This window comes from Ornithodoros turicata, chromosome 8 (genome assembly GCF_037126465.1).
Source record: "Ornithodoros turicata isolate Travis chromosome 8, ASM3712646v1, whole genome shotgun sequence".
Classification (NCBI taxonomy): Eukaryota; Metazoa; Arthropoda; class Arachnida; order Ixodida; family Argasidae; genus Ornithodoros; species Ornithodoros turicata.
The window spans coordinates 27,515,304-27,542,004 of record NC_088208.1 but is presented as its reverse complement, the minus strand read 5'-3'; the positions used below and the strand labels follow the sequence as shown (position 1 = coordinate 27,542,004).

At 45.4% G+C, this 26,701-nt stretch overlaps 1 protein-coding gene across 2 annotated transcripts in view; it reads left to right on the top strand.

Annotated features, from left to right (window-relative positions):
- The window catches only part of LOC135366841 (diuretic hormone receptor-like), a 151,195-nt gene that overhangs the window by 118,893 nt on the left and 5,601 nt on the right, over window positions 1-26,701 (top strand). The window contains exons 7-13 of one of the 2 annotated variants that reach the window (XM_064599783.1): window positions 12,819-12,969; window positions 15,061-15,148; window positions 16,122-16,188; window positions 19,846-19,931; window positions 21,939-22,004; window positions 23,691-23,823; window positions 26,261-26,302. In XM_064599783.1, the coding sequence (XP_064455853.1) occupies window positions 12,819-12,969; window positions 15,061-15,148; window positions 16,122-16,188; window positions 19,846-19,931; window positions 21,939-22,004; window positions 23,691-23,823; window positions 26,261-26,302 (633 nt within the window). The remainder of the gene's footprint in view (window positions 1-12,818; window positions 12,970-15,060; window positions 15,149-16,121; window positions 16,189-19,845; window positions 19,932-21,938; window positions 22,005-23,690; window positions 23,824-26,260; window positions 26,303-26,701) is intronic. The other variant, XM_064599784.1, reaches the window with a different exon arrangement.

Here is a 26,701-nt window from a genome sequence, read left to right as displayed (position 1 = left end):
TGGCTCTGCGTCAATGTTCCTGTATCGAACATGGAGTTGGAAATCAATCAAAAAGCAGTCAAACTTTTATTTTTACAACAAATACTAAATGGCCGCATTAAATACATATTTGAAGGGGACGTGTATGGTGAGTTACTATGCTGATGTGTTCAACAGCCACAAGAAAGGGTTCTTCAACAAAAACTTGAAATTTTTCTTTAGTAACCGTTAGATTGGAGTTAAAAACTATGGAAGTTATGGCTCCTCAATACAGTTATCCTAGCAGAAGTGTCTCCTGCGGACATGGATGTGGTTCGATCACTTGTATGAACTAATACTCAAACACATTTTTTTCTTTTTTTTACTGTCACGGGTATCGCTTCGCTACATCAACCAACGCGACGTATAGTGTGTTCATTTCGAGCAAGAGTGCGAGATAGGGAGCTTGCGCAATGTGGTCCCGCAAGATCGGTTCATTAGCGCGAAGTTAATATATAGCACCTGACACAGTACGCATTTCAAAGTCAGATTGATACGCATGACCTTGCATCAGGACATTTATAAGAACAATTAAGCCACAGAATTAAAAAAAAAAACGCAACGTGGTGTGTTTGTTTCGAGCATGAGTGCGAGATAGGGAGCTTGCGGAAGTGGTCAAGCGGTCCCGCAAGGTCGGTTCATTAGCGCGAAGTTAATATATAGTACCTGACACAGTACGCATTTCAAAGTCAGATTGATACGCAAAACCTTGTATCGGGACATTTATAAGAACAATTAAAAGACTTCCCTCCGAGATTACAAGGATACGAATGATTGGACATTTTATTAATATGAACCCCGCAATACTTCCTCTAATATGTTTGCGGCAACGCGCGCGGTTTCTGAGAATCACTCCTATCGCATAACGCCGCAAGGTCACCTGACAACGAGCTTTAGTAGAACTACGAGCCGAATCAATCCTGACTGGCAAATGCTCTTATGTTATAAACATCGTTTCTAATGGGCGTGTTTTCCTCGGCCGCCATTTGTTCTTTCCTGGGAAGTGGAAGAGACGCTTACATTTGCGGCGTCAGTTGTTCTCGACGTCGCTGTAGGCACTACGGTTCCGGACGAGGCTATACATCCCACTGATACAGACATGTTTTTCGGGCTCTGGTCTGCCTTACTGCGCAGCAAGCGTGACACGTGCTCCTGACAACTTCCGGTTTTGCTATCTTCGAGTTCTGAGTACCTACCGTGCTCGGAAAATGAATAATGAGACGTTGATACGATTCGAAACGAATAATCGAATGAACGCCAAATTACAGGAAGAAAAATGTTTTCATTCGGGAAGGTATAACCCGGAAGTTTTACGTCATGAGACAACCATGATCATGAACGACGTCACAGCTGACCGGCACAGGGATTAAACGGGCACTAAAGTTGCAAAAAAATTTCTTCTCGCGGTTCCGCTACGTCGGGTCAACGTCACTCTTGAAACCGAAACCGGACGCAAACACGCTGTTCATTTTTCTAGAATATCTCGAAAACTGTAGGTCGCCCAGCTGGAATAACTTTTGTACATGGCAGCTACACGGAACTTAGTCGGATACAGCTCTTTATCTCGCGGTCAGTAGATGGCCCGCACGGGATCGCCCTATGAGGGGGCCATAATAAGATCCCCGAAAAATCTGAGTTACCGGAAGAGAATGCGACTCATGGATGTTTTTTGCTTGAAATATTCCATTAAACCCGGGCACAGTTCACGCGAAAAAAAAAAAAAGAGCGTCCAGCGACAGCACGACACGCCCCTTACAAGCGGCATGACGTCACTTGCATCGTTTGCTCACTCCAAGGTTGCACCAAGCCAGTCCGCATGCGGGGAAGGTCACCTGTTTCTGACGTCACGTCTAACTTGTCCGCCGCGCCAACGCCACCTTACAGAAGGCGTTCTTTTTGCCCCTTCTCCCTCCTTCGCTACGTGGCATTATAAAGTACGAATTCGTCTGCTACTGCGATTCGCCTTTCTGCGAATCCAAGAACTCGCAAATGATTGCAGCTAATTTGGAACCTGCAGAATTGAATATGTAGACAAAAAGTGCAACAAGCTTTCCAGAAAAACAGTTTCGAGAAATATATGGGACAGTTTTGCGCTTTATTTCCAAGTTTTTCCATTTATTACGCGGGGACGTTCAATCACTGTACTCGCAGACGACGGTAGGTAGTCTTATGATTCGCGTTCGTGATTGGCTACCGCCGTTGAAAACAAGATCCTGATTGGCTGACTCTTAGTTGTTACGTCACGTCGACGAGTAGGCAGGCTCTCTCTATCTAGGTGGTGTTGGCCGTGCCTGCTACGGTCGGGTCGCAGCAGACACCTTTTTTTGCCGTCGTTTCTAATCAATATCTCAGTTATGCTAACCAACCGATTCCGTTCATACTCCGCATGGTGAATGCATTAGCGGCCAAAAACGGGTTACATATGCTTACAGACGTTTTCACCATATCTTCCTGCTCCCTTTAAATATCCACACGCTGACATTCGCGCTGAGGGTGTGAAGTTCTCTCATAGCCACCGTTGCTTCTCAATCTCATTAACTCATACACGAGCACTAATTGCTATGGCCGAGGGAAAGCGTTCAAGAATTCAGGTGGCATGGTGGATCCAGCCATATTTATGCGGATACCTTATAACGCGATAAAAGATGCAACCTAATTAGGCACCGCCTCATGAAAATCTCATTACGGTAGCAGGGAATCCCAGGGATCACTATCGCCTGGGAAACACAGACTGAAAGGGATATGCTGGTCGTCATGGGGCATCGAAGGAATCTTCCAACGGTCCCGTATGAAGAAAGCAGAATGCTTTCTTTTGTTTTCTCGTTGGACTATGAGATCATCTAAGCTGCCTGCAACGGTGATAATTAAGCGGGGCTCCTGGTTGTATAACCGTGATCATATGACTCACGTCGCAGTGGTCGGAATAATCTTGCCGGCCTAACGTTCTCAAGCATGCGCTTGAAGGAATAAGTAAGTGATATTTAGCGTTTGTTCGAGGCACTGCTCCGTTCATCAAGCAACCTATTCCCCGTACACAGTTAGTTAGCAAGTTAGTAAAATAAAGTAAACCTTGAAGCTTACCACAATGGACACTACCTGTTCCATTGCAAAAGCTGGTATACCTATTACACACTCCGAATCAAAACGCTAAATCACAGGGGGATCCCTCACACACTCATGAGCACTCAATCATACAGCTGGAAAACAAAATAGCACACTACAGATCTACAAAATACGGTGTCAGCAGTTCGCACTAAAAGGGAGCGTGCGCTTAGTGTTCACAACACACTTATGAGACCAGCAGTTTCGGTAAAACAGTGCCTTGTCAGTGCGCAATTAAATTCACGAAAATATGCCCGATAAAGCAAGTGTAGGAGCGGTGCGGCACGACCTTTGAAGCCCGGCCTGATTTCCTCGTGGGACGTAGCAACAGCGGGGCTGCTTGCCGCGTACTCTCACGTCACGGAGTGACATCCAGATCACTCATTCACTTGCCGGCTCTCTGTAAGAGGGAAGGAGGTCTCTAGAGAGCGTGAAGACGAAAACTTCTCGCGCGCGCTCCACGTCAGCTACGATTGGCGTTCTTGCGGGAGTGTGAATGTTACTTGGTACCCGGGTTCGAATCCCGGCGCTGGCTGTGCTGTCTGTGGTTTTTCCTGGGTTTTCCTCAGACGCTTTCAAATATATGTCGACACAGTTCCCTTAAAAACGGCCCAGAACGCACATTCCCCAGAGCGTGAGTCGTGACGTTGCCCACCTCTTGAGGCCCACAACGGCGACTCTTTTCACCATCACGGCAACAAAGAACGAAAAATCTATGGAGAGAGCCTTCGTTGGTCCTTTAAATTGGTCGCCTAACTGTTGCACTTTTCCGTGATATCAAACGCGGGCATACGACACAGTCGGTCACATTCAGATGAAGGAGGCGCCGAGTATCATGGCCATCAAAGGCCATACTTTCTCTTGGATTCCTCGTTTACCTCCAGCGAAGACATGACTTAACATCGTACTAACTGCCCTTCCTTCCCTGCTACCCCGTGGTGTGCACATATGCCTGTATGCGGCCGGCATCTGCGTATGGTGTTCAGAGAAACAGGAGCCGGCCCTTCAGCGGGTAGCCGCAAAGCTATTTCCACTTCCCTTTCCGCTCACTACCTCACCCAACGAGGAGTGGATGTCTGCAGAGGCAATACACGAAGGCAGCTTGCGAAATTGCAGCTCAACCTGCACGGCTGTCCTCTCCGCACCATGGAATCTTTGGTTTCAGCTTTGACCGAAATCGCTCCTGGACTGCAGATGTCCTAGACATCAAAGTACGCGCTGCAGCTCGCATCAATGTCCTGCGATTCCTTTCGAGTTCTCTCTGGGTGCGGTTCATGCAATACCATGGCTGGACGTCTCCACTCGTCGCTTGTTCGTCAGCTGGTGTCCTACCATGCGCCTATCCTTAATGACGCCTGCAACACGTCAGAATCCTTCTTACAGTGCGTTCTGGCACGAAGCGTTGAAGGCTGACCTAGAGGGTTCCTCGGTCTACGTCGAATATTACAAACCCGGCTGCAATTCCGCAACATAAACCTACCTCAGATATGCGGTATATTCGGATTCCGCCGCACCTCTTTGTCTCCGTTGATGTCTCAGGCATGCCCCACAAGAAATCGGCACCCCCTTTCATTGACACACTGTAACTTTTTTTTTCTTTACATCACCTTTAAATGTCGGCTTGGGGTGCACAGAGCCCTGACACCTGCTGTACGTTAGGAAATTACTGGCATGCTTAGTCGAATTGGAACCTTCGATTCCGGAAGAAGTATTTTAAAGATGTGAAGAACGAAAAGCCCGTTCCCAAACAATTGCACCCCTATTCTCTAAGCGTATTTCGTAGCACTTCGGAACAACCGAGATTACCTTACGCGCACTACCGTTTTACGAAACATCTCTCGTGGGAAACGTTTCCTTTGCGAACAATTTGCAGCAGCAGCGAGGCCTTAGACTGCGACTGTAAGGCCCAGCAATGCTAATTAACTGGCTATCTGCTCCCCTTGCTTTCGGGCGTAGTTCTCGTAAGTGGTCCGCTGGAATCCACTGCACCGTCATGGAGCACAAAGGGGATACTCTCCAACTTCCAACTGCGACGTGAATATTCCACGAACAGTGGCAATGTTATATATAAGAGACACTCAATGGAAATTACAGCGCTATTGTGCAGTAGCTGCCTCGTAATTGCGTGGCCCAGGCTAATAGTTTTGAGCTCACACCGAGAAAGGAGATCTATGCATATGGTGAAGGACAGATAAGACAATGGCGATGCGATTTGATTCGGCATCGCCCGATTTTGCCGCGGTTTAAATGGGTACTAATCTGCAAAAAAAAATGTACTCGTGAGATGAAAGACGCTGTTACTTTGACAGGAATACAAAGGGAACGGGATTCGTCCGTTTTGTCGTTCGTGAGTTCTGATCGATAGAAAAAATCGCGGCTTACGCTTGCTCTCCTCCCTCTCCCCTCCGAAGCGGCCTCTCATTGGTCTCCTCGAGCGATCTTCCGGCATGGTCGGGACAATTGCGTCCATCGTAAGCTAAGAGCACGCAAAGCAAAACCACACACACACACACATAAATGGGATGATGATGTGGTGGGTCATTCTTCGCCGTTATGGCGGTACACTGCCCCATTGCGCTTGTGTAAGGGATGAGAGAGTGATGATGATGGAAAGGTGTCCTATTAGAGTTCGTCCATTAGTCCAGTGCTGGAGAGGAACTCAGCAACAGCTCGTAGGCCTTGCATCGGATGTGAGGGGTCCGACCGTGGTCCGAGAATTTTGGCTAAGTCGAACTGGCGTTGATCGACGCGTTGGAGAGCGATTTCCATGAGGGTGCGCTCGCGATCGTGCTGGCCGCAGACCAGGAGGACGTGATGGAGGTCACCGCGCACACCACACGTGGAACAGAGGCTGGACGCGCCGACACCGAGGAGGTGTTTGAAAGCCGGTGTAAAAGCCACAATAAGTCTCATGCGGTGGAAGACTGTGGTAAAGGAACGCGGCGTTCGGCGGGGGAGAGTAAGGGACAATATGGGGTCAACGAAGTAAAGCAGAGAGTGGGTGGTGATGTCACGTTGCCATTGAGACTGCATCATGGGGCCAGTGAGGCTTGAGACGAGGTAACGGCGATCCCCCCCCCCCCCCCGAGACAAGATGAAGGAGACACGGCGGGTGTACTGGTGCGCGCCCGCGGCTGTTCGATCTACGTCCTAGTTTGCGCTGATGCCCACGTGACCCGGGATCCACTGGAAGACGATAGAGTGGCCCTGTGCGCTTGCTCTCTTGTATGCTTGTAGAATTTCAATGACCACAGGACTGATGAAGCCGCGAAGTCCCATAGTTGTCACACACTGCAGCGCAGATCTGGAATCCGTAAAAACGGCCCAGGAGCGAACGGGGCTGTCAGTAATTTTCCGCAAGGCGAAAAGAATAGCATAAAGCTCAGCGCATGTTGACGATGTTTTATGTGAGAGATGATGGCCATCTGAAATTGACTCGGAGGGAATGACAAAGGCAGACGACGAACTTCCCCTCGTGGTTGAGCAGTCCGTGAAAACTGCGGTGGAAGTTTCGTAACACGAGCTCATCATATCGAGAGTGAGCTGCTTCGTCGCGCATGTAGCGACGTTGCCTTTCTTCCCTGTTACCCAGCTTTTCCTGAATATATACGATATCCCGTTCCTACTGTGTATAATATATCCCGTTCCTATTGTATTGCTGTCAGAGGTAACAGCATCTTTCATTAAACGAGTAGAACATTTTTGCACTTTACTGCCCATTTAAGCCGCGGGAAAATTGAGCGATGCCGAATGGAAATCTCATTGCCATCGTCTTATCTGTCGTTCACTATGCATAGATCTCCTTTCTCAGTATCATTTCAAAATAAGCGCGGGCCACGCAATTAATAGGCACCTACACAATAGCGCTGTAATTACTATTGAGGGTCTCCTATAGCGTTGCCATTGTTCGTGAAATACTCACGTTGCAGTTGGAAGTTGGAGAGTACCCCTCGTATGTACCAAATAAGCTGACGAATTAAATGGTGCTCACTAATCAAATTTAATTCATTGAGATATATATATATATATATATAATTTACGTAATCGCTGACCGTAATAGCTGCTCAGGTAATCGATCGCTCAATCATCAGCAAAGACCCTCTCAAGCAAGGTGAGGACGGATTAATGATATAAATATACCGACGTTTTTTTTTGGTTTTTTTTTTGTTAGATCCACGCTTATCAAAATTTCCCCTTGCGAACGTTCCTGGCAGGTATGGTGCAACCAAGTTACAAGAACGTGTCGTCATACTTCGAGCGAAAGAAATAACTGTTTCGCACTGAAGTACTTACGTCTCAGGTTTCAACTTTCGTAGCTGAATGACCTGAACTGCTCCTGACTGTGAACAACAATATAAATACCAAAAAAAGCGCTTTAGCTGTTTATGAGGCCAGGATATGATCTTCCACAAACACAACGTTTCCTAAAAAATAAGGGACGTTCTTTCACGCATAAAGTCCTGCGCGCTTTGCTGATTCCTTTTGAGACGTACGAATTCCTGCGGGGCACTAGTTCTTCCGGGGCTGCTTTTCATTTCGCGAATAACAGGAGCCGAAGCCATAGCGACGGACTTCGATCTACAAACGTAACACCCGCCCATAGCTCAGCAGTTTTATTCCATCCTATTTCCGGCACGGCGCTGTGAATGTGAAAATTTACGCGCACTCCATTGTATCTCCTCCGAGGTTGATCTCTTCCAAACACCCAGTGTGTTCTTATCTTCCACTTCCCAATCGCTCCCGAGACGATTTTTGAGTGGCGCGACCCGACCTCGAAAGCAACACCGCTGTGAAAGGAAACGCAGTCCGAAGGCGTAACACCCTGTCTGATTCAATTACGTAGCCGTCGAGTCGCTGCTGCTTTGAGCGCAGACCATGAACAGGCCCCTTCAATCGCTCGACTTCAATATACCGCACATAACAAATTCTCGTTGAGTCCTGTATTTTTCGGCGGAAATTGAAAGAGAGGAAAGAGCACTCGCGCGCGTGTGTGTGTGCCAGGAGATTATAGAGATTAGTTGTTCGAATATTCTACGCTGTGCCTCATAGTGTGCATTATGGATAATAAGATTTGCGAAATAGTCGCCTGATATTGGCCCCGGATTTAGAGCCTGAGGGAAAGAGTATAAAAATGTGCAAATACTTGTTGAAGTTAAAGGAGTACCGAGGGCCGTCCAAAAAAATTTCGGATTAAGTCGTCTGGTGAAAGTGTGCGTGTCGCTTTACCGAAAGGCGCTAAAGGTTGTGATGTGTGCAATTTGTTTCCCAGAAAAAAACTCACATAAACATGGGTCTGCGTCTTCTTACTGAACTCGCCACTCCGGGTATTACGAGGAGGAGGAGGTACGATGCCACGTCACCGATGACGAGGAGAACTCGCTCTGGTTCGCCGGTCAGTGGGGGTCAGCGCCTTGTCCCTTCGCCGCCGCAAGCCAGTTTTGCCAGTTCTCCCGGGGAATCGGGGATAGAAGGAGCGGCCGGATCATTACCGAGTCAGGAGAAAGGCTTTTTCAGAACCCCGAACAGCCGAGTAGCAGACGACAGAGGAGTAGCAGACAACATTTCTCTAGACCAATCAGCGAGCGTTCTCCTTAAAGCGTCAGCGCGAGGTTCCAGGCAGATCTCAGGCTGGTACTGCTCTTCACCGCGGTTGCGCACAGACGCTTTTTGCGACGTACTTTAAATTCAATTTCTGCGATAATTATGACTTTGTGGTGTGAATTACTTCGCATGGTGTATCTTACTGGCCTACTTAACAGTTTTATAGGAAGAAAACTGGGTGTTAAAAATGACTTCTGTGCTACTTTAATATGATAGCCGTGAAGAGCGCGCATCGTAACGAGACGATAGTCTCAGTCAGCGAAGAGTGGTGGCAGAACCTTTCTTTAGCCTGCATCTCTGATGGATACTTCTACTCTTGTCACTTTCTTCACGGTTACATTTCGTACCGCGTAAACCCTTAGTTTTTCATTGGTAGGTCATTAGGAAGCAATTTGTTTTTCTACTTTCTTTTCTATTCACGAGTACTGGAGTAGCCCGTGACATCTCCATATTTTTCAAATACTCAATCAATCAATCAATCAAAAAAACTGCGTTCAGATATGGCGGCCACTATACCGAGACAACCTCGCATTTCCACAGCGACTAAGTCTCCCTTCTTTATCTATCGTAATTTTCCATGGCTTAAAAGGTGACCTTGTTACTGTCGTTATGGCAGAACTTACTATGCTGAACTTCGAAAAAAAAATTACACTTACACGTGCGTTGTTTGTATCCTCCTTTCCCGCACCGGCGGAAACACTGTTAACTTGAAACAGTTCCGACTAACATAACCACTACCACCACAATTAGAACACAGTCCCTCTTAAAAGCAATTCTTGTCTGGGGAAAATCTTCCGAACGCCACACTTGGGACGAGAGAAGCCCTTGGGTAGTGCTGTGGTGTGTGCTGAAGTAGATGAACCACTTCCGAAAGGTTGACTTACGAATCTTTTCGGACGTGGCCATTGCCAATCCTTTCGCTGCAGCCACTTTGAAACTGGGGCTAAGATTCGAATTGCAGTCATCGTTTCTGAATCTCTGCGTCACATTAGCCAGTGACTAAACCAACTTTGTTGTTTAGCCAACCAAGCCGAACCAAGGTTGTTTAGCCGCGTGGGCTTCAGTCTCGAGTCCCAGCCCGTGGCATAGCAGAGCACAACTACATAAATGAGATATACTTCCGAGGAATGTGTTTATTATCAGGTACAGAAACACAGATAAAGGTATGCGCGCCGCGCCACCCACAAATGTGATGCTTATCGTTGAATGCTGCATCAAACAATCGTGCAGTGTTCAAGGTTGGTAGTTGTTGAACCAAAGTTGCTACAAGGGCTACCACATAACTCCAGAAACCGTCCAGATATTATTATAGTCAGTCAGTAGAATATACGTTTTCTGGTTGTTGTACTTGTTGTTTCTGCGGGACCCACCACATCATCATCCCATTTATGTGTGTGTGTGTGTGTTCTGTGGGACAGGTTGTCCGGAACTGCACATACTATCCGTCGTGCGTGTCGTATGCGTTTACAACCGTAGCTTTGTGGTGTGTGTGTGTGTGTGTGTGTGTGTGTGTGTGTGTGTAGATAAGTTCTGCGTAATAAGCTCTTTTTTCTTTAGAATAATAATCAAATGTTGATGTAGCAAAACACAAGTTCCTGCGTGTTTTGCATGTCCCAAAACCCATCACTAACAGGAGAACGCTCAATAACAATGGGATGGGTATTTCAAGGAGTGGGTCTCCGCCAGCAAATATACCTCTCTGACTTGACAGAAAAAAAAGAAAAAAAAAAGAAATACTATTATGAAGACGTTGCAAAGGGCGTGAGGACGTCATCGTCGAAGGTGTCATCAACAACATCGCAGAAGCCCTGCTGTACAGCGTACGACTGCAATTAATTGCAATAATTACAGCCAAGTATCATATCCCTTCATTCGAAATAGTTGAACGTATAATTTGGGGCGTACATTCATACCTAAAGAGAGCCACCGCAGTAAAAGTTTTCTCGAATTTTTTTTTCTCTCTAAAATTGTTTCAAGGACTGTACCGCTACAGTAGTATTGCACTTTTGTAATGAGTCCTCCTCGCAGATGGGAATGCGCCTTCGAAATGACGATTACATGGCCGTGATATCCCATGGCGTTAGTGTAGTCTTTTCACGGATGCTTCGTATTTGGAGCGGAATGAGCATCATTAGAATGTGCTAGAGATCATAGATATCTTCTTGCTCCTCTAAATAATATTCCTTTCTAACGTTGTAGGTCTACGTTATTATTAAAGGTCTGTGCGGTTACACTGTCGGGGCGACATCTTGGTTTGCGGATGGAAATCGGATGTCGCGCGCCTCTGCCAAGCATGGGGATATCCGCGTCATTATCCGTGTAAGGTATCGCGACCTATTGTTAAGCGCAAGTGAACATTACTGTCTCTGCCAACGTTCCCTAGATTCATCCGCAGTTGAGAGTGCATGATTGCTATAAAAAAATAACGCGTCCCAGCGCGTTATTCCTTTTGCGTTGTTGCGCAATTGGCTGCTCTTATTGGACAACTGTGAACATGGCATAATGTTTCTGAACAGTTTCTATGCTCAAAAGTAAAAGTGTTCGTCACGTAACGTTTTCAACGTGCAGATATTTCCCTTCGAATACGAATATACGCAATATTTGCGCGGTGCGGATACACCTATTACGAGTATCACGGTTGCGGATGCGGTTGTGGGCCCTAGAAGCTCGGGTACCACGTGGATGCAGATACTGTCGATGTTATCCGCACTCAGCTGCAGTTATTAACGCGTGAAACAATTTCGAGAACCTCGCCTATTTTTATTTGCTCCTTCGGGGTTGGGAATACGTAAAGGGCAACATATGCTTCTTCGGGACTCTGGCTGCCTCGTTCGGACTGTGCAGGACTGAGTCGCAGTCCTGAACCTGCTGGGTAATTCAACATGCTTTACAAAGCAGGCGACCAAACACACGTGAAACGCCCATAGACATAGACATAACATTCATGACGTGCACGATGCATAGTGCGAAGGTACAAGCCTCCCCCCCCCCCCCCATCCTCAAGAACAGGTAGACAAACACACACGCCGTAATAAGTACCGGCCGAAAATTGCAGAGAGACAGTCAATGGATGTTTGTTCCTGGTGGGGAATCGTGGACGTTAGACAATTTGGCCAAAGTCCATATACAGTCAACCCTCGATTTATGAACACCCTCGGTTCCCGAAAAATCGTTCATAAGTCGAGGGATTCATAAATCGAAAATTCCATTAAGTCAATACTATCGAGCTGACGAAACAGTATTTGCGAGCTGGGATTGTGTTTATAATGCAATATATTGTGTAATTTTGCTTTCGACCATGCCTTCTGCTGTACACTTGGTCGTCCCTAAAGCGTCCCCAGGAAACCCGTTTGTTGTTCGGATTTCGAGGGGTTAAAACCGAGGCTGCAATTCCTGGAAAAAGATTCGTCCGTTCCGGCATCATTCATAAGACCACGGAATATTCCGTTCATAAATTGAAGGCAAAAACGCTGGGCTACTCCTAGTTGGTTATCAGAAATTCCATTCATTATTCGGATACCGAGGTTCATAAAACGAGGGAAAAATGTGTGTAAAAAGTTTGGTCCCTCGTGCTCCTGTTCATAAAACGAGGGAACTCATAAATCGAAGGTTCATAAATCGAGGGTTGACTGTACATCCGTCCGTCTTTTTCGGTCTTTCTTTGTCTCCCTCTCTTTTTTGCATCCCTACTTCCCCCATTCCTCTAGTGAAACTTGCCGAAGGTACTCCAATCATCAACACCGCAATAATGTGATGTCGTCTTGCTGTTGACCCCAACGCGCTATTTCAATTCCTCGTGACTCTACTAGGCCCTTGTCTTATACTCTTGGCGAATAATTCCTCGCCTTCACAATCAACCAATTACAAGGCAGGAGAGTATAATTTTGAACGCCGTAAACAGTCGTCATCGCAGTCACAAAAAAATGAAGGTGTTTTTGTGGTTGTTTGAATTACATTACGATTGCATGCCATTGTGCGATCATCAACCGCAGCGTTTCATTGATGTCGGCTTAGCAGGCTTCGGCTTAGCAGGCTTCGGCTAGCATCATCGGCTTAGCAGGGGTTACCTCGGCTAACTTCCACATCATTTCTCACAGGCTGCCTGCTTCTTGTATATTCTCCTCACATACCTGGTGGGCACTAACTTCTTCTGGATGTTCGTCGAGGGACTTTACCTCTACATTCTCGTCGTGAAGACATTCTCCGTCGAAGTCGTGCGGGTGCATATCTACGCCCTCATTGGCTGGGGTGAGTAGACACGAGAGCTTCCCTGAAGGACTCTAATCATAATTATTCTAATCCCCGCGACATTATTTACCACTCTCTCAACGAATGTCTAACGTCTCCACCAAATCGTACATGAGCTCATTACCACGTCTTTTTTTTTTTAAGGGACACATTCGTCCCTATTCTGATGACGGTACAGAGTCCGGGACTTCTATTGCCGATTTTCTTGAATATTCATGGGGAGACAACCATTGTCCCGGCATCATGCAAAGGAAGAAGAGTGATCCCGGCTTGTTTTGCTTTTGACCGCCGCGCCGCGAGAGTGTAGGCTTTCGTATAAAGTTCTTAGTGTCCCACCGAATAATCCGCGCACGTTGCCTAAGCACAATGCAGACGCACGGGACGGAAGTGTAGGAAAAAGAAAGTGGGGGAACAAAGCGTGGGTACATTGTCTGAAGCGATTCAAGTAAGGCGATGGCCTGTGGTACACCCGTTGGCCGGTATTTTCGATCAGCACTCAGAAGAAAAGTTTCTTAAGGGTGTCTTCGGAATCTTGGAGGAGCATGTACAGTGCACTTTAGTAGATGAGAAAATATGTATCAGAAGTAGAGACTGATGTGACCAAACTGCATTTAGAGACAAGATGAATTTTCGTTTGCGTATATACTCAATTTCTGTGTCCCACATTGGTAGCACTAGGACCCACAGAACATTTTATGTGTGTGGTAATAGTTACGAGAAATCGCCTTCTTTGACGCTTCAAATTGTATATATAACTCCCATTCCGTTTTTTTTTTTATCTGTACAGCGGTGACTTATTTGGCGTCGTACGCCAACTTCGATGCCTCCTTCATGATGTGCCCTAAGCTAAACCAGTTGATGCCTCGCAATCTATTAGTTTGTCTTTTATCGCAGTATTTATGTTTTCGTTTTCTTTTATGTAATTGTGGTCTTCTAATTAACTTCTTTGTATTTATTGTTTGTATGGTGCACGATTACGCAGGCCCTGTGGCTGTTCATGGGCACCAGAATAATATAAATAAAATAAAATAAAAAATACTTCGATATTTTTACTAAATATTATATTTCGCTCAAATGTCAAGAGGTATTTTGAACTGTTTTGTGGTTGGCAAATGAGTTTTCATTGCTTCTTTCTTTTACTTTTTTGCATGCACTCAAAACATTAAAAACTACGCTAGAATAGTGGAAAGTTTTAGTACTGTGGACGTGTGCGCGCATGGAAATAGCGAGCGCACACTACGCATGCGCAGAACGTGGTCTCGCGTTTAGCACGTGCGCAGCGTGAACGCGCCATTCCGTAGCGTATACAAATCGATTGCGTACGCTACTACTAACACTGTTTAATACTTGCCCCCGTTTCCAAAAATGACACTTCTGGAAATGTAAAGTTGGTTTCGCTGCACCCTTCACTATTAGTAGGAGAAGCACCCTTTACAGGCCGTGGTAGTTCAGTTCACGGCAAGTAGGAAATCTGAAAAATTGTCGAATTTGGGAATCCCAGCAACGATCAAGTAAAGAAGGACGATATCTCTGTGATTGGATGACACCACACACACACAGAAATGTAAAAAAAAGAGAGAGAACAACAACAGCCAAGAAAAAGACCGCATATATCGCATTCAAATTTTACGTACTGCTAGTTTTTCGTTATTTGAAATGGATAGTACAAAAATTCGTGGGTGAAGCTAAAAATTTTAATGCTTATATCCTACACGCGTTGTAATTTTTGTCGACGGGAGAGGGGAATATGTTTATTACATTTAAAAAAATACGAGGGAAAGGTTAGCCACCGCTACGGCGGCTTGCTGTTCCCAGGAAAGCAAAGAAAAAAGAAAGGCAAACAGAAAGAAAAGCAAACGAACAAAAGGGAAAACAAACAAACAAAAGCAAAAACAAATAAACAAAAAGGAAAACAAACACGAAATTGGTCACAATTCACCCAGAACGCCACAGATCTGTAGAAACTGAAAACGATGGACTCTCAGGAATCGCTTCGCACAGTACAGCACGGTAACAGCTAGCTCTTGCGCAAAGTCCCACTCACAATCATAGAGAGCGCACATATTAACGAAAATTCACTCTCAATTTCAGGCACTCCCGCCGTCGTGGTCACTGTATGGGCCCTAACCAAAGGATACTTGAGCCACAGTACCAGCGAACCAAACGTATCCCGTGCAATGTGAGTAGTTGGCTTTATTCAGAGTCTCCAACGCATTGGGAGCTGAGCTTTGAAAAGCAAGCCAACCGCCGGAGAACAAGACGACCATAATGATCGCAGTCGACTTCCCGTACTTTACTACGAGGATCAAGTTTCCCAGACAGCGACACACACGATGGCCAATATGTCTGATGACTAGTCGCAAGGAAGATAGATGGCAGACAGAGAAGGAATAGGCATTTGTTGTTAACTTGTTGTCTCGCGGTTTCAGCACTCTAATGTCTTTTTTCTCTGTTTGTCTTTGTTGTTGACGGTGATTGGAGGCGTCTTTTCGGAGAGGAGGGGTGTTATTCCTTCTCGAGTCTGACAGTGAGACATCGTCGTAACGTCGTGCTTATCACCACGTTTAATTAATATAAGAGTTTAGGGCATAACTGTATGGATTGGACGTTTCCTTTTTCAGCTATGGAAGATCGTAACAAATCTCATTCCTCGAAAATAAAATAAAAAATCACTGGCGTCACGATCGTCAGATATGATCTCGCCAGCCTTGCGCCAGAACAATTCAAAACCACTTTAATCGTGTCAGTGGTGATTATGGCGCTTTTTCTTTTTCTTCTTTTTCATTATTTTTTTTACGAAACGATTTTCGTGGATATAAACCACCATAAGCGTGGCAAAGATTTCAACGAAAAAATGTACGCATCCATATCTGCTGCTACGTATTTTCTGCCCCTTTTAAAGACCTTCGATGGGTGCCTATTTATGGAAAGTAGCTGTTATGAGGCTGAAGCACACACGCAGACGAAAACAACGCAAGCCTCGAGGTGCCTTAGAATATGAACAATTGAAATATGCCAGTCGTCTTTGTTTATCTCTATTCCACTCACTTGCATAGGATGTAAAAGAACACGCGAATAAACGCTTCAATTTCCTACCTGCGTGTTTTTTGTTTGTTTTTGTTTTACTTATTTTTACTTTATTTACTTAATAGGTGCGTCTGGCAAGTGAAAGATGTGTACGATTGTATCTTCATCGTTCCCGTGGTGTTAGTGCTTTTGGTAAGTTACACTCACTGGTCCTTTCTCTCTCTCTCTCTTTGGTATCCCATACTGAGTCTGGAGAACAGTATCTCTTTTCCGGTATGCAGTACCCAGAGGATATTTCTGATATTAATGGAACACATCCTGAATCTATACATGTTCATATGCTTTCGTATCGATAGTCATATAAATATTTTTGTGACATTCTGCTGCAAGCTACGTATTCATGATGGATTCTAACGCACACCAAAAGCTATTCATCCTTGAAAGACCAAGCCAATGTGCGTGGAATCAGTCTGATCTTTATACGTTCGTTGTAACTTCGAAGTATACGAGTCTGCTTGAAAGTACCGCCACTCTAACGCCTGGGCACTCATTTCATGCTGCGCATGAATGCTGCTCGGCACTCATTTTTGAGCTTGGGAGGGTACTCGAACCTGTGATGCAGATGATGTGCTTATGAGGCTGAGGTAAGGGGGTACTGTACACAGGCTCAAGTGCGCACTCGACCTCTTCATGTTCGTAAATAAGCAAACACGTATAATAATCGCACGCCACGACAACACAGCAGCAACGTTCCGTCCGCTCATTAAAAGAGCCAGGGAGAGACATATTGCTATCCTTGGTCTGTTTCTCCCACGTACACAGAGGTGCTGCAGTGAAAGCACGCTTTACAGGGGACTACTGGGCACACGCTCTGTCTGCGTTTCACTCACCGTTTATAGAATGCAATCTTCGTTTACACGCCCAAACGTACGGCCCTACTAGCCAACAGGTCGCGCTTCAAGAGGATAAGCCATGTCTCGCGTTTCACGATCAGACAAATACCTTGCCGATAACATACGTCGCAAATACAGAGCCCAGGACTGAATGTTATATGTGCATTTCTCTCGCGCGTGCTCGAAAGGGGTGCGATGAGAGCGGGTAAACGCGCCAAGAAAAAGAACGTTCCTCCGGGGATCGTGGGGAACTGCCGATATCCTAAAAGTGCTACACTCAACAACTCAACGACGAACGTGCGCTGAACACAGAGGCGTTCAGTGTGTGTCTGTTTTGAGTGTGAGTCTTAGCGTCTTCGGTGTGACAGAGAAAGCAGAAAGCGAATCACACTCAAATATCACGTATCTTCTTGAATCCATTAAAGAGGACATGTCACGATGTATGTGTCCGTCGCGATGTATCGTGTCCACCAGCTGGTGTGCGTGTACGTTATTCTATCGAAAAAAAATCAATTTAGTACTCGAAAACACACAGACTAAACGATACGAGCAGGGACCGGGCCTTCTCTCGAAGCAATCACACAACAAATGAATCTAGAACCTTTTAGGAACGTATCATATCAGAAACTTTATTTAACTGCATAATGTATGGAAGACATTTTCCCAGCTTTGAAGCTATAGTACATACATACACGCAATGGAGTACGCCACTGGAGGACGTCTAATTAATACTATACGCTTTTGAAATACAATAGCACTAGAGAACTACACTTGTAAAAGAAGCAACAATGAAGGAAATGAGACTGGTACTACACGCAGGAGAATTTGCGCAAGAGATTCTATCCAGTCGTGCGGTTGCAAAAAAAAAAAAAAAAAAACGGGGGGTCTTCAGCTCTCGAAAAGCACTTCACCTTAGTTTCACTATTCTTAAGTAAGGGAGCTGCGAATTGAGGCTCGTATCTCACTGCTGCAGACAAACAAGAAAAAAAACTCTTTTCCCGGAGGTCTTCAACTTAGCGATGCGGTAATTACCCCTTAATGACCTCAAGGCGATTACGCAGCAACAGAATAACCTAATTGCAACTTTTAGAGTTCTTAAAAGTCCTCAGGACAGCGTGCATCCTTTTCTTCTGCTGAATTTGCGTCTCTGTTAGTAATTTATAAGCGTTTGTACTTTGTCTGCATGCCTGCAGGAAAGACGCGCGTGTCAGAAAAGTGCTTTTCTTTCTGTGCCCTTCTTTTTTTTTAGAGAGAGAGACACACAAATCTCTCCTGTTAATCAAGAGTGACGATCAGAGTGCCACCCTATTTTCCACTGTCAACGGCAGAAGGCCTTTTGCTGCCTCCGTGCTTGCAGAGTGGAGTATTTTTCGCAGGTTAATCTGTCTCGTAAAAGCGCATGAAAAGGTATTGCAAGTGGTGGTTCGTTCATTACAAATTCATTCTGCACGCGCAACCCATTTTATCTGCATATTGCGAGGGAATCTCCCTCTCCTACTGCTCTCCACGCAGCATTTGCTAGTATATGGCTGTGCGAATTTTAATTTGAAAACCGAAGCGAATAGTTATATACGAAAAGCGTTAACATACGCCAGTGCTGGGTACAAACATTTAAAACGAGGACAGAACGAAAGACACAACACAAGCACTGAACTTCAACCAAGTGACGCTTTCTTTCATTGAACCTGTGCATTGGCAGGGCGTGCATGTATTTATGCAGGTCCAATAAAAGAACTTGCCCGCTTGTGTGCGACCAACAACGGCAAGCTACTTCGATACCCCCCACCCCCTCCAATAAAAGAAAGCCTCACTTGGTTGGAGTTCAGTGCTTGTGTTGTGTCATTCATTCTATCCTCGTTTTAAACGTTTTTACCCGGCACTGGGGTATTTTAACGCTTTTAGTATGTACCAACCTGCCTAATTCTTTACACTTAGTTATGTAACGCGATCGAATACGCAGCGAATAGTTATGTAGCCCATGCGAATACGAAGGGAATAGTTATGTATAGCCGTACCGAACATATATACACCATATACACATGATATGTGCACACGGATCTTCGTACGAGGAAGCATGCACTTTGCTCGATACCCTCTCTTCTGTCGTTTTCGTGCTTACGAGTGCAGCTTCTAAACTCTTTGAATAGATCCGGATTGGAAGAGACATGGCTTAGATTCGGAATTGGAATACAGAATTCCATATTCGATTCGAAATTCGAATCCAATATGCAATTAGTCGCTTGCATTCGAAAAATCGAGAAAGTCGATGCGAAAGATCCGAACATTCGCGCAGCCCTATTCGCAACCCATAAGTAATATTGAGTACATACACCCTAAGAAGGAACAAAAGTAATTTTAGTCATTTTGTGGACTAAATGCGTTGCCACAAAGGTTAGTCACTTTCGGGAGTAAATGCACGGGAGTAAATGAGTGTCACAGAGTGGGGACTGCGTTTCACGCTCTGCAGCTACATAATTAGTGTGCATGAATGAAAATACTTCTAATCAAACCGTGACATGTAGAGTGATATAAAATCTTGCGACATGCATAGGGGACAATTTCGCAAGAAACAACCGCGAACTATTTCTTCCTCTGTGTGGGTGGAAAATTGCTAAGTTAGCCAAGTTACATTCCATCACATTCACGAAGAGCACATATTTACGTGTACGTGTACGAGTACATATTTACAGTGCTGGTGTGGCAACGTTTGGCACTTGTAAACACATGTTCTACGTGCAGCCAAAGTGCTTCGGCTACTTCCTCCCCCCTGTATATATATATATATATTTAGGTAGACTGTTGCATTCAGGAGACCATTTTCAAAGTTCAGTGACTGTTTGCAGTTCCGGGGAGTAAATTTCGGGGGTCAGGGTACTAACAAGGGGGAGTGATTGCAATCTAGGGGACCAGACGCTAACGTAACAGTGATCAAAAGCACTAATTCTCTGTCTTTTAGACCAATATATTTTTTCTGGGCCAAATCATGTGGGTGCTGATCACCAAGCTTCGTGCAGCCACCTCGGTAGAGTCTCAACAGTACAGGTGAGTTCCTGAACGAGAGAGGCATGTCACATCACTCTCAACACGTGCGGCCGTATTCTTAATCGATCCTCTACTCGACCTCGACTCCTACCGAGTAGAGGTAAAAATCGCTCCTCCATTTCAAGAGTCACAGCGAGGAGCTCCTCGTGCAATCGTCTTTCACTCAAATCCTCACCTCGTCTCCGTACGTCTTCCATACAACCTCCCAGATTTCGAAGGTTATATTAGAGAGACAGTAGACCTCTACCCGAGAAACGTCATCATGACGTCAGTAGACAGAGTGAGACCGAAACAGATCGGAAGGAGAGGGCTGGGTTCCACGAATGGGCACTTGTTCGCTGCCACCTATTGAAAGAAAAGTAGGACCGAAGGACGCGCCCCTTTCAGGAACCATCGTAATCCCCTCAAGACCGTGGCTTTCGGGCGCGACCTTGTTCGCCCCCAGCTTCCCAGTGTAGTTCAACTCTACCAAATTGGTGGCGCTGTCGAACGCTACGGCGTCATTCGTTTACATACAGGGAGAGATTTATTCCCTCCGCTCGTGGGGAGCGTTTCGAGTCGAGGTGAATTTATGAAGCGCGAATCCGGCCCCGAGGAGGAGATCGAGTGAGGGGTCGAGCTGAGGACCGTTTAAGAATACGGCCCACACTATCACGATCCGGCAGAGCCACTGTTCAGATATGACATGAAAACTACTTTCCGGGAAACTGGAACGTTAATTGGTTTACATGCCTGAATTTATGCTAGGATGCAGCGGGTCGCTTTCTGTTCTTATTTTTTCTTTTCTTTTTTCTGTACGACGTGTTGAAATTTTCTCAGGGCAAAAGCATGGAGATAAGTTCCCAGCAGGTTTTGAAACCTGTCATGGCGACGTCCCAGTAGTGCTTACGTGCACCACCAGGCGGTTGTTAGCACAGTCATGTTTGAGTACGCTCCGGAAACGGAACTTCACTGCATAAAACGTGAAATACCGTTATGGCTTCTGATTTGAGGGAAAAGCGTGCGGACCCTTTTCCAACAAATCGGTGAGTTCTCGTGCGGTGAAGTTCTGTTTCTAGAGCGTATGCGATCAGGAAGTGTCGACCTCTTTCAAGTGATGGAGGTCGTCCTTGGAACTGGAATTGACTGTGGTCGGAGGGTGCATAATTTACTCAAATATATTACGAACCTTCTAGTTTCCAGGAAGTTTTATCCCCAAGTCTCATTTATTCACCTCTACACGTATTATTGCACTTGACCCCGCACACTGAACTGTTCAGTTTCCTCTTTTATAGCCGTGCACATTGCAAGTCACTTTCTGTACGTTTTTTTTGTTTTGTATTACGTCGAATTTACGATTTTTCCATCGTTGATGTAACAGACACGTAAGAAATTTCATGTAATGTTTTTTGGCGTGACGCTTTGTCGTAGGGGTAAATTAATTGAATTATATTTCTGTACTTCTCTTATTAGTAAACGAAGAAAAATTAATGAATTAAACGTCACGAATATAAGTTCTACACCCCATAGCCTCGCGGACCCCTACCAATGGAGAGAACCTATTAGCTCCTTTGCTCTGTTTTTGTTTTATATCACCACTCGCTTGCCCAATTAAAACCCGCGGAAAATAAAGCAACGACCCATCTGATTGCTTCCGACCACACCTTACAATAACGCTGTCGCACAAAACGGCCAAACTCACGAAGTGCACACCATCCAACTCTCAATCCACAGCAGCAGGAACAACAACAACAACAACGTTCACTGTGGCCATCACTCGCGCAGGACAGCGGAAAAACGACGCCTAATGATCCTTACTTCCTGTCTTTTTTTTTTCTTTCTTTCGTTAATTTTCTTCTATTTCTGCACTAGAGTATGTTCTTGTTAACCCCATCCCCCCCGCCCTTTTTTTTTATGCGAGCCATTACTTTCATTCTTTCCATCTCGTTTCCTCCTTGTTCCCCTTTTGTTCTCTTTATATTTGCCACGTTGGTTACTTTCATTCCTGTCCTTTTTGTTTTGTTTCAGAAAGCCTCCTCGCATTTCCTCGACTCCTCTTCCCGCGTCCGAGCCTTTGTTTAACCAAAACACACGGTAAACAACATGGCTGTATTTCCTGCCCATGGGGGATTTCTCCGAACACTACCTGCTCCTGTAAACGGCACGTGCATTGTAAGAAACAAGAGTCGCGCGCCCATAAAGAAGGGAGAGCATTGACTTGGGGGGAACTTGTAGCCGTTATTCTGGGCTGACATGTTTTTGCGCAAGAGCAAGTGTAATATAGTAGAACGCTGGACACGCGATACTGCCTGTAGTGCTTTGAATACGGCGTCTCAAGTTCTCCGAGTTAAAGGCGATACAATGGGGGTGACGTTCTTTCTTTCTTCTTCTTCTTTTTTTTTAAATCTTTTTTTCGTTTATAGTGGAAGACCGCTCATGTTTTCGTGATCTTTTGAAGGTGGTTTAACCTCGGCATGGTTGTGACGAGGGCGAATTTGAGTTGATGTTTTATTTTTGCCCCGTTTAGTGGGGTTGCTTAGTTGATTGGTTGGTCTGCCTGCTGATATGGTGGCACGTTGCTTCGGGGAGGCGACCGAGAGTCCTGAGCCAGTCAGACAGCGCTGTCGGTGTTCGGATTCGAACCCGGGTGACCTCTCAGTTTCGCCATGGAAGGTGAAGGAAGCGGGAGTGAGGGCGCGTTGAAACGGTGCGCGTGCTGGATACTAATGGCATCACAAGTACCAAGGTTGTCCAACGGACGGGTTCCGTTTAAGATTGGGTCATATATCCAAATTATACCGTTATTGTTGTTATTATTATTATTTGTTACAGATTTCGTGTACAGAGCATTATCCTCCCTGCACCCCTGATGAGCTCGGTTTCAGTTCCGACTCATTTGCAGAGCAAAATTCGACGGTGTATAGCTCAACGAATGCACTTGTTTCACGATTTTCGTCTCCCATTCTGCCGTATCAATTTTGCTCGAAAGCCCCCAATTAAAAAGTTAATGGATGCATTTCAAGTAATTAATCATCTACTAGTCGCGTTTCTCTTCGAGAATGTACGCCAGGTCGAGTCACCCACCCACAAAAACAGTACCTATGCTCTCATAGCTTTTTTTGTCAACAATCCATAACAAGTAAAAAACGCCCTGTAAAACAAACAAACAAAAAACCTTCGGGTGAACATAGCGATAAAACAGACACAAATACCTTCGCATTGCGGGTAACCATTCGTGTGAAGACTTTATATGAAGAAACCTTCTGTTGTGTGAATCCTGCAGGAACGCGGAGGGGGAACAGTGAGACACGGACCTCGAGTTCATTGTTCCTTCCGTTACTTTCATTACTCGGTTCCTCGTGGGATGAGCCAATAAAGTTCGGACACCGCACGAGATGGTGGTGTGCGCTGCAATTCACTTCCCACTGTTCGCTAGCCCGACTTGCAAACATGAGCGGAGTTCCCCTCTAAACGTTTGTCACCAGATGTATGTTTCGACATCCAACAATACTTTGTACGTCTGTTTTTATTGGAATGGCTATACGTTTATTTTTTAACTAACACGTTAATGAATGAGATACAAGTTATTTCGCCCTATAGGACACGCCATCCATTCACACATTCACATCGATTCACGTATTATTCGTCCATCGTCAATGCATGTTGGACACCTTAAAGCTTCCGCTCAATATAGATCGGTTATACCATACAACCCATGTTTTCTCTCCGTTATCTTTGTAACAAAATTCCTATTTGTTGACGCTCTATCTCCCCCAACAGAAAAGCTGCAAAAGCGCTGCTGGTGCTCATCCCCCTCTTGGGAGTGACATACGTCCTGGTAATATGGACTCCGTCACACAAGACAGCCAAGGTTATATTCACCTACCTGCAGATCACCTTGTTGTCTACGCAGGTACGTTACTTCGCGACGTCCTATCCTAAGGTAAAACCGTCATGTCTCGAGTTCTACTCACACTGCTTAGCTCCTAAAAATTGATAAAGGAGCAAAGAAGTGACATTTAGCATTGCTGGAAACGCTGCGTCATTCATACCAAGCGGTGTGGAGACGTCACCAACAATGTTTTCGCTCTACAATGTATCGTCATGCACTGCGCAATTCAATTTACAAAAACGCCCTAAAACTTTCTTTTTTTTTTTTTTTGTACGGAAGGAACGAAAAATTTACGAAAGAAACTTTCACTGTCCTTGAATTTGAAAGGAACCTATTAGAATCCTCAGAGCGGCAACTGCTGCGTTTCCAAGCGCTCCCTATTTACATAACACCGAGCGGGTGTACGTATGACCGTCGTCAGTGTGACGACAGTGTGACGACACGAGGGCGTTCTCTTTCGCCTGGCGCTCTTTCGTCACACGTGACCGTCGCTGCGGAAACGTCACTCGGGTTGACGGAGAGATTCTCCTCTGAAAGGGCTCACAGGAGAGTTGTTTGTATGGGGAGAGGCTCCTGCCAGACACGTTGCGCTAGCCGTGTATTTACACGAACGACATCTCCACAGAATATTCTGGTGGGAAAAAATAGGAAAAACTGCTTACGATGCGGAAGTTCCGCAACTCGCCGTATGTAGCAATCGTACGGCGTCCGAATACCGCAAGTGGCGTGCTGTTTACATAGCAGACGACACCATCATCGGCCATGTCGTCAGCTACGGAATATGTTGTGGTGGCACTGCCAACACCACCTAGATTACAGAAAGCCTGCTTACTCGTCGACGTGACGTAACAACTAAGAGTCATCCAATCAGGATCATGTTTTCAACGGCGGTAGCCAATCAAGAACGAGCTTCCAGTGGTCGTAGCCATCGAGACGAACCACCGTCGTCTGCAAGTAGTGATTGAACGTCGCAGCGTACTAAACAGAAAAACTTTAAAATAAAGCGCAAAACGGTTCTATATGTTTCTCAAGACTAGTTTCCTGAAAAGTGTATTGCACTTTTTATCTACAGGTTCAGGTCTATACAGGTTCCAAGTTAGCTGCAATCATTCGCGAATTCTTGAATTCGCAGAGCGGCAATTCGCAGTAGCAGACGAGTTCTGACTTTATATGTCCATGTAGCAAAGGTGTGAGAGGAGGCAATAAGCAGGCCTTCTGTATGGCGTTGGCACTGCAGGATATTTCCCACGGTTAGAAGAGCACGAAAAACTATGACGTTTTGCGCATCTTCAGCTGGAATATTCTGGGGAATGTCGATCGTAGTAACGGGCGAACTTTCCCTTTGACAAAATTCTTGTATGTCGAATGCGTTTTTGGCGCGATTATTTTGGAAGATTGACAGAGTGCCCGTATCTTGTATTATTAAAAATGTATTCAATGCGTATCGATTAACTAATTATCATTTCCCAACACATCATGTACATAACACTCGACGTCCTCAGCCTGAGCGATGTGTATACCACGAACGAGGTTTTACGACAGCGACAGCCGTTCTCCAAACATTAGCGTCGAAGAATGCTCCAGAAACTATCGCGCTCCACCGTACAACGATAGTTCTTCTGTTTTTTCTTGAAAAGTTCTTACGGACTCCTCAAATGTTGTTTTATTTGAAAGACAAACACAGCGGAAGAAAGTATTGAGGTTGTTCATGCTTCGCTGGCTCAAACTGAAGGTACACGAGCTAGAAATATTTAACATTTCGTAATAAGAATCTGTAATAATGCAGCGCTACAGCGTGCACACGAAATGTACACAGAGAAATTCTGTCCTGCTTGCTCGAAAAGAAATTATTTACGCGTTCTGAAGCTCAACAGGACGGATACGCGCAGGACCGAGGTTTGCAACAGTTGCACCATATGCGAATCGCACGACAGTATTTGCTGATGTGCCTCGACATAACGAAGCTCACGGTAAACACGATTTCCTTCGTTCTACCGAGTATTTCGTTGTATCCAGCCTGACGAAATATGGCAGCCAATTGTGGCGGGGAACGCAAATTATTTCGCTGCACCGCTAAATTCGTTGTATGGCGTTTCGTTACATGCAGATTTGGCGTCGAACCTCGATAGAACGAAATTCACGGGGAACCCGATTTATTTCGTTGTATCGAATATTTGGTCGTGTTGATCCTGATGAAATATGGGAGCGATTTGCGGAACGGAAAACAAATTATTTTACACCGCGAATTTATTTATATAGAGCTTCGTTATATCGAGGTGTGGCATATATTTGCGAATGAAGTGGTAGCAGTTGTGTACTTGTGTTAACTACGAGACCGTGAATAAAGTGATGTGATAACGTGATACGGGCAAGCTTACGCTTGTCCCATCCTACGCAATACGACGTGAATAATATGGCGGATATCGTACACGTATGATGGTGCTTATTTGTCTTACAGGGTTTCACCGTGGCAGTACTGTATTGCTTCCTCAACGGAGAGGTATGTCCTGACTACATGTGCACTTTATTCGTTTCGTTTATGAATGCCATAGCTTTATTGGGCGAACCGCCGTGTAGGTTCGTCCGTAGCTTTATATGGCCATCCACCTCGTGACCCTCTATGGTCACGTGATGACTCTGAAGCTACCGCATTTGAACGAGCTTTGCACAGTGCCCAAAGATGCAGGAAATTTGTGCTCTATATGTGCGCTGCTCACCCAGCGAGGATTATCTTTCGCGGATATGGCTACAGATATCTTATCGTGGGGCTTTTGCATTAGAATTTACTTTTCTGGTACCACAGCACCCGCAAAATCATTATCCCTCTTAAACAGTAAACATCACACCGGAAACAGACGCATTGTGCACGAATTAGGAGAAGTGTTCATGTGGTTCGTCA